Here is a 17392-nt window from a genome sequence, read left to right on the forward strand (position 1 = left end):
AATGAAGATAAAAAAAACTAGGTGCCATGCTTTTTTCGGTTTGGTAAGGTCTTTTGAGTCTTACAATGGTCAGTAATAAGCAATAGACTCAAACATCATTTTAACCTTTAATTCAAACTCATTTAATGTATTATAATAAATACAACAAACAAGAAAAACTTTCAATACTGGTATATGTTTGCACTGCCTTTATATCAAGAAATTAAGGTTATAAATGTCACTTATGTCAGCACCAGGCTTCAGTAGATCCATCTTGTAGAACAGCATTAACCATTTTATTGGAGTTTCATTTCTTCCTCGTGATACCTAAAAATAATTTTACTGTTATAAATAAAGAGATATTCTTTAAATAATGACATTATTAATAATGGTTAACAACTTTAGTCTTTGTCCTAAATATTTTTTTCCATAATTATTGTATATAAATGTCTTCATTGGTATTTTCCATCTATTTAGAACTTAGTGTTGATCTGCAGTTTGCTGTAAAGATACATTTTTTTTTCCTTTTATGGATCTATTTCTCATTGGCAACCAATTTCAACGGATCTTAAATTTTATAACCAAATTACTTCATTAGTGGATTAATAGTTATTATAATACACCATATACAGTTTGTCTTGTCTTAATACCCAATCATTATAATTATAAGTGAAAAATCTACTATAGGTGTTTTCATGATGTTTTTATGTTGAACTAAAGGAGCTTGCACACACTTAAATTGGTAGAATCTAATTCAGTGTACTTACCAAAAAATATGCTCTAAATCCAACAGTCAATGCAAGTCATCAGAGAATAAATCTGCACTATTCGATGTCAAGAACTATTTGGAACTATTTAATCTAAGTCCAATATAAATTTTGCATTTTGTTCAGGAGAGAAGACATCTTTATTTGTTGCCTGCATATCCATTGCAAGTTCAAATTTTCAATGTGTTGGGGGATGTATAAGGAGTTATCTTATTTCTTTTAAAAGAGTCACAATTGAATACTGTTATTTACCAAAATCTTGGATATTTTATATATATTTTAATAAAAGATTGTCCATTTATTGTTTATTTACCATTTTTATGTTTTAAGTAATAATAATTGCACAAAAATGTATAAATCCATGTTCTACCCTACATTTGGCCTCACACTGTATGGTCATATCATTTCCTGTCTTCTACACAAAGACCAATGAAAACCAGATGGCACTTTACATTTCTTTCACTGTCTAATTGATGATAAAGAATTAATGTATGTAATTTGTGTACATTTTTTCCATGACTTTCCATCTCAAAAATATTCTAAGTTAAGATTCTATAATTTTTCCATGTTAAAAATATTCTAAGTCAAGATTCCATCCTCTTTTCCATCTCAAAAATATTCTAAGTCCACTTTCCATCCTCTTTTCCATCTACAAAGTTTTATTAGTCTACTTTCCATCCCACTTTCCATCCAAAAAGTATTTTTTCCATGGAATTCCATGGAAAGTTTTCCATCTTATCATGGAAAATGATGGAATAAGTAACACATATAAGTTTTCCATCTGACATGAATTATTTTTCCATGAAATTCCATGGAAACTCATGGAAAAAAACAAAATTTCCATCATTTTCCATCATTTTATCATGGAAAAAATTGAACTGCATGGAAAATCTAGGGATGGGCGGTGACCTTGCAAACTAACCAAGATGGTCGCCATGGCTAAAAAAAAGAATATAGGGGTAAAAAATTAATGTAGATTTTGGGTTAAAACTCTGAAATCAAAGCATTTAGAGCAAATCTGACAGGGTAATATTGTTTATCAGGACAAGATCTATCTGCCCTGAAATTTTTAGACCAATCAGGCAACCAGTTGTTGGGTTGCTGTCCATGAATTAGTAATTTTAAGGAAATTTTGAAGCTTTTGGTTATTATCTTGAATATTATTGAGGCCCCTCATGGGGGGGTCCTAGTAATCACATAATCACCATTTTTTTGCCAATATAATCACATAATCATTAAATATTTGCTTATCTTTAGTAATCAAATAATCATAAACTAAAAATACAGTCCTAGGTAATCAAATAATCATGAAATATTTGGCTTAATAATCAAATAATCATTAAAAAAAACGGCCAAGTAATCACATAATCAAAAACCCCATGAGGGCCCTCATTATTAAAGATAGAGATAAACTAAAGGCACTGGCTACGGTTACATGGAAATGTAACAATAATAAAAATATTATTGTTACATTGGAGACTAAATGCCGGAATGCATGGTTGGACGAGGACCTGATTAATTACGAATGTAACAATAACTATTGAGGCTACGGTTACATAGCGTTATTGTTACATGAAAAACAGCAATGTACGATGGAGACTTGTAATATGTACTAAATAATAAAAGTTTAAGACATTTATTTTATATTTACAATACATACAATGTCTTTATTTTTTTTTTTTACAATGACAGTTTATAAATATCCAGTAAGTGGTTTTTGGAGCATGTTTAAGTCCGACACATCATTTTGACGAATCCACTCCAAGCAGCCATCACACACCAGTAATAAGGGGGCAGGACCTTTTTCGGGATGCGGGATCGGGTGTTTTTTTAAGCTCGGGATATCGAGATTGATCTTTCGGGATGTCGGGATTTTTTTTTTTTAATTCGGGACCTCGGGACTTCATGTTTTTAAGCCCGGGATTTTGGGATCCTGACCCCTCCTACCCTCCGCTGTGAACGTCTGTATCGCATACCGTGCCATTCAATTCTGCGATATTCCTTTTAGAAGATCAGGAAATCTTTAATGTTACAAATGGAAGTTTTTAACGACCTTGACTGGCTATACAGCCCTTGCACGGTCGGTCTTTAATGTTTGCCATGCTTTCGGTGAGAAATACTATTTTACTCTCGCAATGTTGATATTCTCATCCGATCTTTTGGTTGAAAGCATGTGGTGTAGTTTCATGTTTTCTTTCAATATGATTGCATTGCCGTCCATTACGGATGTTAGGTTTACCTCAGATTTCAGTATCCAACTTAGCAATTAACAAACTTTGCTTCAGTTGATGTATCAATTTTTTAGAGTTGCTTTTGTATAGAGCTATAGCTATAGAGCTGTATGAAATTTGTGTCTTGATATTGTTGTTTCATTTTCGTTTCAAACGCATCCCAAGTTTTTCATCCAAAACTAAATTGGTAAAATAAATCTCTGCATCCATTGTTCAAAGTATATAATGACAGTAATAAGAGAAGGTGTGCAGTTAAATACTTCAAAAAGTGAACACTTTATCAGCCCCAGTTCTCAACAACAAACTATATTTTTCGCATTCATTTTGACACTGCTAATCTGAGGTATTTTTATTAAGTCTCCCAAACAAAGTTTGGAGACTTATTGTTTTTGGTCAGTTCTTATTATTATGTCACCCGATCGACAATGTCGGGTGACATATTGCTTTTCCTCTGTTTCTTTTTCTGTATTATTATTATTATACTTCCACCTAATTTTGTCCGCCCGCTTTCTCAGAGCCAAAAGTACCAATCCGAATGATGGTGCACTATAACAAGGAACCCTGACTCCCCAGAGTCTGTGCAAAATTGGAACTAAAAAATGGCTGTCATCACCATGGAAACGGAAAAATGGTGAAAAAATAAAATTTTGGAGTTCCTTGAACTATTTGTGAATGCTTTAGCTTAAAATCTTTAGATTTTAATACAATGTAGGTGCCCACTATATACAGGTTTTGGATGATTTTGGCACATTTTGGAACTGCTATGTTGCCATGGAAACTACACCAAAAATTTCAAAAATATGGAAATGCTCAAATTTTTTTGAAACTTTAGCATAACGATGAGCAACTTTGGTAGATGTGGAATTTGGCGTTGGAATTTCCAAAATGTCTGCCGTTTCCATGGAAACAATGCAAAAAGGTCAAAATGCTCCAAAAACTTCCGGGTTTGGTGAATAACTTTGGTATGCTTGAACCTAAAATCATCAAATTTTTATGCAATATAGTTGTCCACTATGTACAGGTTTTGAATGATTTTGATAATCATTGGAACTACTATGTTACCATGGATACAGGAGCAAAAATTTCAGAATGCTTCAAAATTGATGAAACTTGATATGATTGTTAACTGTCAAGTCTAGATATGACTTTTGAAGTTGGAATTTCCAAAATGGCCACGGTTGCCATGGAAACTGCAAAAATGTCAAAAATTCTCAAAATGGTTTTAACTTAATGAAATTTTATATTATTGGTAACTGACAAGTTAAGATGAGACTTTTGACTTTGAAATTTTCAAAATGGCTGCCGTTGCCATGGAAACGGTATAAATGTGAAATACTTTAAAATGCTCTGAATATACTGAACATTTACAAAAAGATGAATAGCCATGCATATTTGTGCATTTACTGTTAAACAAGTTTGAAATGGCTGCCGCTTAGTGGCAATAGGGGGAAGGGTGACATCCGCTATTGCTTGCAATGGCAATTCTAGTTTTTATTATTCTTCCTCTTCCTCTTCTTCTTCCGCCACTTTAAAAATGAACTTGTCCGCAGCGGTTCTCCTAAGCGGCTTGTCAGATTAACTTAGGATTTTACAATATGTTAGACTAACATGTCTAGGTGAGCCATCAATGTTTCGTTTGTGCATTGGGGTCTATTAAGGGGTATTTTGGGGGGTAAAAAGGAGGGAGGGGTTTACTATAGAACCCTATGGGATTTTATTTTCTAAAATTTTCCAATGAATATAACTTAAAAACTGTAAGTGATAGATACATGCAGTCTTCAGAAATGATTATAGGACAATAAAACAAAATACATGAAATATAGGGGGAGTCCCTGGGGGGTCATCCCCACCCCCTTCAATTTGAGAATATGCTTTTATCTTGTAAACGGTCCAGATCCCCACCCCTAAACCATATATATTCTTGAATGGGACGATAAAACAAATCAAATGAAATTAAAGGGAAGTCCCGGGGGGTCATCCCCTCCCCGTTCAATTTGAGAATGTACTATTATCTTGTAAACGGTCCAGATCCCCACCCCTAAACCATATATATTCTTGTAGGGGACAATAAAACAAATGAAATGAAATAAAAGGGAAGTCCTGAGGGAGTCACCCCACCCCCTCTTGTTTGAAAACTTGTAAACGGTCAACATCCCCACCCCTAAACCATATATATTCTTGAATGGGATGATAAAACAAATCAAATGAAATTAAAGGGAAGTTCCTGGGGGTTGCCCCCACCCTGTTCAATTTGAGAATACCAGGATTGAAATTTTGTATTTGCGCCAGACATTCGTTTTTTTCTACAGAAGACTCATCAGTGACGCTCGAATACAAAAAGGCAAAATAAAGTACGAGTGCAACCTTTTAAGGAATTGAAAAACGGTAACGAAATCCAAAATTTTATATCCAAATACAGCCAAATATAGATAAAGTATAACGAAATCAGATTCCTACATTTTAATTAGATTTTATTGGAAAAAGACGAGCACAAATGGTGTCCTATAAATACCTAAAAGCATTATTGCCTAAACCGTACATGGATGTTGTCCAGGAGAAAATGTATTGATTTAATCATATCATCACACCCCCAGTAAGTATATCTAGCATACTTACAGAGTGTGACCATAAGTATTCGTCACTTGAGATTTTTCACTACATATTGTATATAAAACTACATTTAAAAAAAAAAATTTGGGGGGTCATTTTTTTTTAATTTAAGCAACTTGGTACTAATAGAAGCAGAATTGTCACAGGTTTATTTGGTTATATTTTTTTTGTGGATCATTTTCATTTTTTTTCACAAGATAAACACAAATATTATTTTCTGTTCAGAAATTCGCTATATATTCAACCAAATTTATTATATGTGTTCACATCAAGAGAAAACAAAAACACCTGAAGACAAAACTATTACCAAATAAACAAACATACTTTAGACAATTCTACGTCTTTTAAGGCCTTGTTGATAAAAATCCAACCATAAATGCCCTCAAAATATTTTTTTGGAAAAAATGTGATTTTATATGAAATATATAGGAAAAAATGCAGGTCACGAGTACGTTTGGCCAGGTACCTTAACCTTTCTCATTTGAAAAAGGCTTACTATGAGTTATACAATACAATACAATACAATACAATACAATATTTTTATTTTCCAAATTAAAGGGTCCATTAAGAGCATAACATTAATTACAACATGACATAAACATTACAGAGTTATAGAACATAGTAATTTGCAATCAAATTTAACAGTTTTTTTTAGTATATGTCATTCACGGATCGAATTAAACAATGTACAAAAAGGTAAGCAGCTGCTTAATCTATGAAAGAGAAATTTCCTTTTAATATTTTAATAGAGGTACGTGTTTCAAATAGACGTAAAGTTATGGTACCAAGCGCCGATCTTCCAACTAATACGGCAACCATCACGGAGAAAATGTATGAACTCCCGGAAATGAATTTAAAGGGGCACTTGCTACGAGATGTACAACAAATATAAAATATGGCCATGTGAGCTTTTCTCATCACTTGGCGTCCGTCGTCGTCGTCGTCGTCGTTAACAATTTTTCAAACATCTTCTCCTCTGAAACTACTGAATGGATTTGAATGAAACTTAAAAGGATTGTTCCTTAGATTATCCTGCACAAAGTGTGTGCTTCGATTTCTTATCCGTCAAAAAACATGGCCGCCGTTACTTAAAATAGAACATAGGGGTCAAATGCAGTTTTTGGCTTATATCTCAAAAACGGAAGCATTTAGAGCAAATCTGACATGGGGTAAAAATGTTCATTAGGTCAAGATCTATCAGCCCAGAAATTTTCAGATGAATCAAACAAACCATTGTTGGGTTGCTGCCACTTAATTGGTAATTTTAAGGAAATTTTGCAGTTTTTGGTCATTATCTTGAATATTATTATAGATGCAGATAAACTGTACACAGCAAAAATGATCAGCAAAGTAAGATCTACAAATAGGTTAATATGACCAAAATTGTCAATTGACCCCTTAAGGGGTAAATGTCCTTTAATGACAATTTTTCACAATTTGTTCATCATATTTGCTAACTTTAAAAAATCTTCTCCTCTGAAACTACTGAATGGATTTGGATGAAACTTAGCATGATAGTTCCTTAGATTATCCTGCACAAAGTGTGTGCTTCGGTTTTTGATCCGTCAAAAAACATGGCCGCCCTTACTTTAAATAGAACATAGGGGTCAAATGCAGTTTTTGGCTTATATCTCAAAAACGAAAGCATTTAGAGCAATCTGACATGGGGTAAAAATGTTCATTAGGTCAAGATCTATCAGCCCTGAAATTTTCAGACGAATCAAACAAACCATTGTTGGGTTGCTGCCACTTAATTGGTAATTTTAAGGAAATTTTGCAGTTTTTGGTCATTATCTTCAATATCATTATAGATAAAGATAAACTGTAAACAGCAAAAATGATCAGCAAAGTAAGATCTACAAATAAGTTAAATATGACCAAAATTGTCAATTGACCCCTTAAGGGGTTATTGTCCTTTAATGACAATTTTTTCACAATTTGTTCATCATATTTGCTAACTTTAAAAAATCTTCTCCTCTAAAACTACTCAACCAAATTCAACCAAACTTCAACTGAATGGTCAGTAGGGTGTATAAAATAAAGTTTGTGTTTTATTTTCTATTTTGTCTAAAAACATGGCCGTCATGGCTAAAAATAGAACACAGGATAACGTTAAATTTTCGTGGTCAAGTCCATATCTCAGATACTATAAGCAATAAGTCTAGTAGATTTGGTGTATAGAAGAACTGTAAAGTGTACATGTCCAACTGGCAGGTGTCATCTCACCTTGACCTCATTTTCATGGTTCAGTGGTTATAGTTAAGTTTTTGTGTTTTGGTCTGTTTTTCTTATACTATATGCAATAGGTCTACTAAAATTGGTGTATAGAATGATTGTAAGGTGTACATGTCTAGCTGACAGGTGTCATCTAACCTTGACTTCATTTTCATTATTCAGTGGTCAAAGTTAACTTTTTTAGTTTTGGTCTATTTTTTTAATACTTTATGCATTAGGTCAACTATATTTGGTGTATGAAAATATTTTATGATCTATATGTCGGTTACGCAGGTTTTATTTGAACTTGACCTCATTTTTACAGTCCATTGCTAAGTTTTAAGTGTTTGTGTTTTGGTCTCATTTTCTTTATTTATAAACAGTAAGTCATATATATTTGTAATATTGAAGAATTGTTAGCTGTACATGTTTGCCCGGCATGGTTCAATATGTTCAATAAGGCATTGTTTACCAGGTGAGCGATTCAGGCTCTTGAGAGCCTCTTGTTTTGTTTGTCCTGTATTTTAATGTAGATCAATATGTGACACTGTAATAAACTATGATTTATCTTTATCATATCTTATCTATATGTGTAGTCTGCTGAGATAAAGATCTAGGTGAATATGAGTACAACATCATATTGAACAGGTACACATCATCCATGGCAGTTGTCGGCATTGATGCACTATAAAAATAAGGAGAGGCGGTATGATTGCCAATGAAAGTTCAAACAACTATCTCAGGGGCGGATGCAGGAATTTTCGAAAGGGGGGGTGCTAACCCAGGGCAAAGGGGGGTGCAGGGGGTGCAAAACATATGTCCCGATACAAATGCATTGATCGGCAAAAATAAAGGGGGGTGCGCACCCCCGGAACCCCCCCCCCCCTGGATCCGCCACTGTATCTACCCAAGTTCAAACAACTATCTACCCAAGTTCAAACAACTATCTACCCAAGTTCAAACAACTATCTACCCAAGTTCAAACAACTATCTACCCAAGTTCAAACAACTGAGGGCCCTCATGGGGTTTTTGATTATGTGATTACTTGGCCGTTTTTTTAATGATTATTTGATTATTAAGCCAAATATTTCATGATTATTTGATTACCTAGGACTGTATTTTTAGTTTATGATTATTTGATTACTAAAGATAAGCAAATATTTAATGATTATGTGATTATATTGGCAAAAAAATGGTGATTATGTGATTACTAGGACCCCCCCATGAGGGGCCTCACAACTATCTACCCAAGTTCAAACAACTATCTACCCAAGTTCAAACAACTAACTACCCAAGTTCAAACAACTATCTACCCAAGTTCAAACAACTAACTACCCAAGTTCAAACAACTAACTACCCAAGTTCAAACAACTATCTACCGAAGTTCAAATGAAATAATTGTTATTTACAAGTATAGGCAAACATACCCATCCATATAGGACTGTATAGTCTACTGTAAAAGGCCCCGAAATGAAAAATAAGAATTTAAACAGCCTGGTTCATTTATGAAAACCATTTTCTCTGTCCTGCCTTTTAGTTCAAGTTTCACTCTATTGAGGGGGAGGGTTCCTGCTGATCCCGAAATCCCGGGTTTAAAAACATAAAATCCCGAGGTCCCAAATTTAAAGAAATTAAAATCTCGACATCTTGAAATTCAAATAAAGAATTCCCGGATCCCGAAATCCCGGCGAGCTTAAAAGCACCAGATCCCGGAGTCCCGATAAAGGTTCACCCCCTCTCTCTATCTATATTCGGTCCTGCCTTTAGTTTTTTTTTTAAAGATAATTTGTCATCCTGACTTTTTTCAGTTAGACGAGTAGATCGGATGAAAATAATGGGGGAGGGGGGGGGGGCAATAATCAAGTGGTCCATCCTTAAAAATCCTCTTCCCACAACTTGACCCCTTAATTGTCCTAAATTGATCTTAATTGACTCCAAAATAACAAATGGTCGTCTTATTTATCATTTATATATTTGATATTTGATAACAAATTTCATCTACTTTTGTAACTTTGAAAGGAATTGTTTATCTCACGGACAAAATTGAATCAGTGTTTTTTAAAAATAGCTCAGTTTATACAAAGTGATCAAAAGTCTACGGTTCATTTCCCGCCATCGTCTGCGTTTCAATTTCGCGCCCTTTCAAACTTTTATTCATATGCACATGCGCAAGGCAAACTTCCGGATGGAAACACCGTAAACAAAAACAACTGAAATGGTGAAAACTTGTTGTGTTTACAAGTGTCGAAATCGGGCAAATTCTGTGGCAAAAGTAAACAATATTAGTTTCTTTCGATTTCCAGCAAATAAGAAGAAACTTCAAGCATGGATAAAAGCCGTGAACAGAGAGGATTGGGAACCGAATGGACACACAAACATATGCTCTGACCATTTTGTGTTCGGATGGCATAGCGACGATCCGAATGATGACAATTATGCCCCAACTCTGTTCATACAGAAAGAAAACAAGAAGCTTAAGAAATTAGGGAAAAAGAATGACAAGATCGCTAGTTATAAAAGCCCAGAAAAGGTATTGATATTTAAAAACACAAAAAAGGGGGAGGGGAACATTTCAACACATTCCTGAAGTAATGCTTCAATTCATCAATCGAAGTTGCATGCATTCCAAAGCCCAGCAAACTGGGGTGTACTCTGAAAACAGATATAACCCCACTTTTTCTATTATCAATGATTATGAGCCCAACCTGTTATAGGGACAGAAGAATTTGGTCTAACATAAACCTTAATCCTTGAGGCATTTGATATTTTTTTGGGCCAATATTCAACGTGGAATTTAACTTCTGTTCAACATGTTCATTATTTCTTGTTGACAATGGTTGATAAGAAATTGTTTACTCACAATCACATTCCTCCTATTCATGGTGGTGCTTTACTGTTCTCAGACAGTTTATAGAGATCTCCATGGATGAAAATTTAATGATGGAGAAAAGTTCAGCATGACCAAATTCCACGTCTAGTCCTTGTCAGAGTGATCTAGATCATTTGATCTCTGTTTTTCCTTGTAAGGAATGGTGAACAGGCTGATATATATTGCTTATTTTATTTATTTCTACATAGAATGACAATTATGATGCCCCACCTACGATAGTAGAGGGGCATTATGTTTTTTGGTCTTTGCGTCCTTCTGTTCATCGGTTTGTTCGTCTGTCTGTTCGTTCTTCCGTCCGTTTGTTCGTTTGTCTGTATCGCTTCAGGTTAAAGTTTTTGGTCAAGGTAGTTTTTGATGAAGTTGAAGTCCAATCAACTTAAAACTTAGTACACATGTTCCCTATAATATGATCTTTCTAAATTTAATGCCAAACTAGAGTTTTTACCCCAATTTCACGGTCCACTGAACATAGAAAATGAAAGTGCGAGTGGGGCATCCGTGTACTATGGACACATTCTTGTTTTTATTAATTGTTATTTGTACCACTGTTTATAATGTATTGAAAGGAGGATGCAACATTTTATATAAGTCCCGAGTGTTTCAGTCATCATTAGGCCAAAATTAAAAATATGTTTGTTTCCCCTCCCCCCACCCGGGTCAAAAATAAGCCCCCGGGTCAAAAAATTATTTTTTTCCTGAAAATAATTTGTTTCCATTTTTGGAAAGTGCTTGAAAGCAGAAGGATTGATAATCTACATGTAAATAAATACACTCAAATTGAGCACAAACAACTGATAAGTGGCCTGGACTGGACAAGTCAAACCATTCATGTGACCATGCTATGACAATCACATCCAGTTAAAAAAAAAAAAAAAAGAACCTGCCTTCCTGGTCTGTTTACAAAGGGCAGACCCGGGGGAGGGGAAACAGACATTCTTTTAAATGTTGCCTTATTAACAAACAAATAAACCATATTAAAAGAAGCCAAATAAATGACAAGACTCAAAACTCATAAGTCAAAGTGAACTGACGAGGACACTTTCGGGTCGATCCGGCCCCATGTCGATCCAGCCCAAGTTGATCCGTCCCACGTCGACTGGGCCGGATCGACTTGGGCCGGATCGACTTTGGGCGGGAATGACTTGGGGCCGGATCGGTTTGAGGCCCGAACGACCGGATACCATGAGGACAAGGTAAATCCAAAAGATGCGGTGGCAAATTAAGACAAACAAGTCCAACCAGTCAGAATACACAGCATAACAAACTAAAAATTGAGCATAATATAGCCTTAGAACCCTGAAGAAGGCATTTGATAAGAACTTTTCATTTCATGTTGTAAAGATACAACAAATGTTCTAGTTAACAGTTGAAATCCATCGCTTTATCATGTTTATAGCATTGTATAACAGCTTTTGAGAAGTTCTTATAAGAGGATCGTAATGGGGAATAATAGTTAAAAAATCGTGCCAAATGACGTTAACTGTAATTTTTTGCGCATGACAATAAAACGTTCATTTTCTTTAGGTTGATAAAATTATCGACTGATTCCATTTCACGTTAAATTTTTCCAAAAATAATAGTTGATGGGTAATAAATTGAGATCTCTGACAAACATGACAAATATTATGCAAAGTTTAACCAATTATATATATGATGCCAGTGGTAGCAGATTATGTATGTTTCAGGCTGGATTTAGAGGGGGTTCCCCCTTTTTACATGTATGGGAAAAATTGGTTGAAATTATAGGAAATTGCTGAAGCTTGACTGGAGTAGGCCCCACTAATGAAAAACTCTGGATCAGCCACTGCTTTTGACACCTGAGAGTAAAGGGCATTCCTAGGTACCCTTTTAGGGACGACATAAAAAAATCTATGAAGGATAAAAAACTTAATTCAAATAGCATAAATAGTTTGTTGATGGGTATGGTGGTGGGGCCTTGGTCGAAATTGCTGCAAGTTTTGTTTAATTGACATCGATTTTATATATACATTGTATCCTTATTCATGTTATTGGTCAATCAATTTTTCCAAAATTAAGTTAAGAGGGGGTAGGGGGGTCATTAAAAAAACTATACGAATTAAGTTTTTATGCTCCACCTACGATAGTACTTAGTACTCATGTTCCCTATGGTATGATCTTTCTAATTTTAATGCTAAATTAGGTTTTTTATCCAATTTCACGGTCCATTGAACATGAAAAATAATAGTGCGAGTGGGGCATGCATGTACTTTGGACATATTCTTGTTTATCCTACATCATGTACATTGAACTTTTGATGTGGTCCCTTACAAATATAATGCCAATTTGGTGTACAAAAGAGAAAGAATAAATAAATGGAAGAGTGCGCATGAACATTGACTGAGAAGAGAACAAAACTCATACATTGTACACCATGTACACAGGCCTTATAGAATATCTAAAAAAATAACCAAAGAAAATGATCTCAGCTGGTTTACATAATAATATCAATTCTTAATGATACATGTATGTCTATTTTAAAATAAAATGTGGTATGATTGCCAATGAGACAACTCTTCACCCGAGACCAAATGACAGAAATTGATACAACTATAGGTTACTATAATGTACTGAGCCTTCAAAAATAAGAAAAATCCATTCCACATTTTAGCTATAAAACCGGATTTAGTGTCTACAGTACTGTCATCTATATATGCAGTCATCACCTAACTTTGTTAACAGAAAACAACATTTATATTTAATACCCTTTTCTTTAAAAAAAACCCCCAAAAATATGTAAACATAGATATATAATTAATTTAATTATAAATTGCATTTTTTTTAAAGAGTACAGCTTCAGTAGAAGAGATAACCAATTTCTCCGATGCTTTTAGCATGTTAACCAGGGGAGATAATCCATCATCAAGCACAGACTCTGCAACAGACCCGCCATGTGACTACCTCAACACAGAACTTGTATATCCAGATCACCTCAAGGACCACTTGTATTGTAAAGCTGTACCGTGGCCTGGACCTAAACGAAAACAGAAACATAAAAAGTCTCAAACTCTTAGCCGGGAATCTGCAGCGGAAACCCTTTTATCTCTATGTCAGGTTCAAATACCAAATAAAGATGACTCTAGATCTCTGAATGGAGATATGCATTATTCAAGTGAAAGTTTTAATCCTGATCTTCATACATTTAGTAACATTAATCTTGAACATCATCAATGGACAGAGTGTATTTCAAATGAATTTAAAATTCATAATGACAATGCACAACATCACTTGACTCATATTTCTTCACTTGATAGTGAAACCGAACATTCAAGTACTCATGAAAGTATAGAAAATCCTGAACTTCATACAGTTATAAATGAACTTAATCATCATATATGAAGTAGAGTTATAAAACTGTTTATAAGCCATGTTATTTACAATAATTCATTTTAGTTGTTAAATCATAATTATCATATTATTGTTTCTGTTTCAAGTTCAAAAGTCTTTTTTTTACTCACATTATTTTTTTTTGTCAAACAATATTATAAATATATATACATGTACTTCAATGGAATCACTCTGAGATATAACAATCATTATAACCATGTTACCATACTATTTTGAAGTTTCCATATGGCATAAATCACTTTTTTACTCATTTTCATTGTTCAATGGGTAATACTATTTAAGGAGATACCCAATGCTTACATGTAGAGTTGACTCTTTTAGTTATCATAAAAACTTTTACCTGTTGACAAAATTTATATAAAAAAATTTAAACCTAACAACTTACAAGAATAATTTCTTTGCATATATATATATATATATAACAGTTTGACAAACCCTAATTTTGATTTTTCTGTATTAAGAGTGTGTGATTAAAAAAAATGATTGTCTGAATTTTGAAGAACTATATCCTTTAGGTATTCTTTACCCATTAAGTCACAAAGAATATTTTATGATTACATTGTAATAGCAATGGCTGATCCAGGGGGGAGGGGTGTTAAGGGTTGAACCCCCCCTTTTTTTTTGGACAATCAATGCATTTGAATGGGGACATGTGGTTGGAACACCCCCTTTATCCTGGGTTGGGAACCCCCCTTTTTCAAATGGCTGGATCTGCCCCTGAATAATGTAGTGTAATAAGTAAACAATTTATATTTTTTTGTAGTTTAGCATATTTAATGATTAACTTATAATTTAAGTAGCATTGTATCAATGTCTATTTATTAATAAGTAATAATTTTAACCTTTACATGTGTATTTCAAACCCCTTGTATTTTCCTTAAATTATTTGCGCAGAACTATTTTAAATTTACTAGGTAACCATGGTTACTTATCCTTCTATTTGAGCAATACCTTCCCCTAAGGGCCTTTAACTTAAATATTCATTCCTTTACCTGTAGTGGGTCTCATTAGGTCTAAGCTTGTCACGAGAATTGCCTATTTTTTTGTAATTGTGACATATGAAAGTCAAATTATTCTGCCATAAAAAGGGGAAATGAAGTCTAGCGGGACACGGGAAACTACAAAAAAATGTGAATTGTTTATGTACATCGACTAAGCGGGATACGGGAATCTGACAAAACAGTAAGCGGGATCCAGGATCAAAACCCCCTAATGAGACATGTCAGTTTTATATTTTTTTTAACATTTCAGGCATGCAATGGGCCATTCCAGTTAATATCTGCTAAAGGAGGATGGATGGTCCTTTCTGAGGGGTGTAAAATTTATACATCTTAGGGGTGAAATTTTAGCTTTTTTCATCTGACACATACACTTATACGCAAAAATTTCTGAGGGTCTTGCAGCAGTAAATAATTAAAAATAATTACATCTTAGGGGTTACAAAAAATACCTATTTCAGATCTTAGGGGTGCTTTGGAATGTAGACAGTTTCATATCATGCATTATCTGGTATTGTATTTATAATTCTGATGGGTACAATCCTTGCAGTAAAAAATTCTGATAGGTCATTTTTCCCATGAAAGCCCATCCAACCAATATGAACAGAAACACTACATCTGATAGGTCTTAATTTATAGATCTGATAGGTATTTTTTCATGATGTTTTTTTCTGATAGGTATGAAATATAATCTCCCTATCCATCCCCACCTGTTAGAAATTAAATGGAATGGCCCAATATCAATTGGAAAGTAAAAAGAAAGCTTTCTAAATAAGATTGAAATGAAGAAAGTAAGAAAGTCATGGGGTGACCAATGAAATTTATCTTTTGGTCAATTAAAAATGAACTTATACTTGAAAAATTAATTTAAAATTTCAGGTCTTGATGCATATGGAATGGCTTTTTTTTTTAAATTATTCTATATAAATGTTATATTTAATTTTGCATGAATAGAGTTATATATGTAATATAGTGAGAGCTATTTGATTTTGTTGGAAGAGTTGATAGTATTAAAGGATAGTGTATATGTACAGTCAGAGGTCAATTTTGAAATTCAGCCATTTATTTGATATTAAACACATTTTTAATAAAAGTTCTATTATTGTTATTTACAATGTATGGTCCCTTATGAATTTCATTTTATGCACCCTTTATGGGCATTATGTTTTCTGGTCTGTGCGTTTGAGCGTTCGTCCGTCTGTCCCGCTTCAGGTTACATTTTTTTGTTCGAGATAGTTTTTGATGAAGTTGAAGTCCAATCAACTTGAAAATTAGTACACATGTTGCCTATGATATGATCTTTCTAATTTTAATGCCAAATTAGATTTTTACCTCATTTTCATGGTCCAATGAACATAGAAAATGATAGTACGGATGGGGCATCCATGCACTAGGGAAACATTCTTGTTTCCATTCAATATGGAAATGTCTTCAAATTATAAATGAATAATTATAAACTTGAAAGAAAGTTGTTTGTATAAAGAAATAATGATATTCTACAATTTAAAATCATTTAGCCTTATACAGTGAAACCTGACTAAACCGAACCCTTTCGGGACTTGAGATTTTGTTCGGTTTTGGCAGGTATTCGGTTTGATCAGGTTCACAATGCATAAAATGTGATATGATTGGTCTTCAGAACAAGTTTGGATTAGACAGGTTTCCGGTTTATTCAGGGTTCGGTTTTATCAGGTTTCACTGTATATTAAAAAAGTATCTGTATATCAATATTTTTATATTTATAACAGTTTCTCTGTAATGGGGCATATTGCAATTCTGCTAATTTTTCAAAATTCCAATACTACGTTTCTGCAAAATTAAAGTTAAGGTTTCCAGAAATTGTATTTATTACTTTTCCAGAAATTTACCTAGCAGTAAATTATTAATATTGTAATATATGTTAGAAAAATTATTTATTTCATATTTTTTTACAAAAAAGGTTCCGATCTTATATCTGCCAATTTGCGGAAACGTAAAACGCCTCACAACAAAAAACAACAAAAAACTGCACACTTTCATAATGATTCTCACTTTTCAAATATTGTAATCAAAAGTGGAACTAGAATAAAATGTTTACAAAGTTTTAATAAAATGTTTTTCTGTTTGTATTATACATGTATAGAGGAATTATTGATATGCGAAACTATTTTGATCTAAGGCTGTAGGCCTCAGAGTCTCAGACCACAATTAATTCCCTTTGTTCGTGGTCTCCTCAGACCACAATTACTTCCCTTTGTTCTTGGTCTAGGAATATAGTTCCCAATTATTATATGGGGTATTTCTTCCTAAGTATACTGTCTACTGTTTTCTTTGAAATGTTTACTATTTAAGTGGTC

At 33.7% G+C, this 17392-nt stretch overlaps 1 protein-coding gene across 1 annotated transcript; it reads left to right on the forward strand.

Annotated features, from left to right (window-relative positions):
• The first annotated feature begins 9981 nt into the window (after positions 1-9981).
• Positions 9982-16149, forward strand: LOC139503913 (THAP domain-containing protein 3-like). The gene is made up of 2 exons (XM_071293925.1): positions 9982-10332; positions 13498-16149. The coding sequence occupies exons 1-2, from the start codon at positions 10018-10020 to the stop codon at positions 14047-14049; spliced, it is 867 nt and encodes a 288-aa protein (XP_071150026.1). The 5' UTR covers positions 9982-10017; the 3' UTR covers positions 14050-16149.
• Positions 16150-17392: the final 1243 nt, after the last annotated feature.

This window comes from Mytilus edulis, chromosome 14, assembly GCF_963676685.1.
Source record: "Mytilus edulis chromosome 14, xbMytEdul2.2, whole genome shotgun sequence".
Lineage (NCBI taxonomy): Eukaryota > Metazoa > Mollusca > Bivalvia > Mytilida > Mytilidae > Mytilus > Mytilus edulis.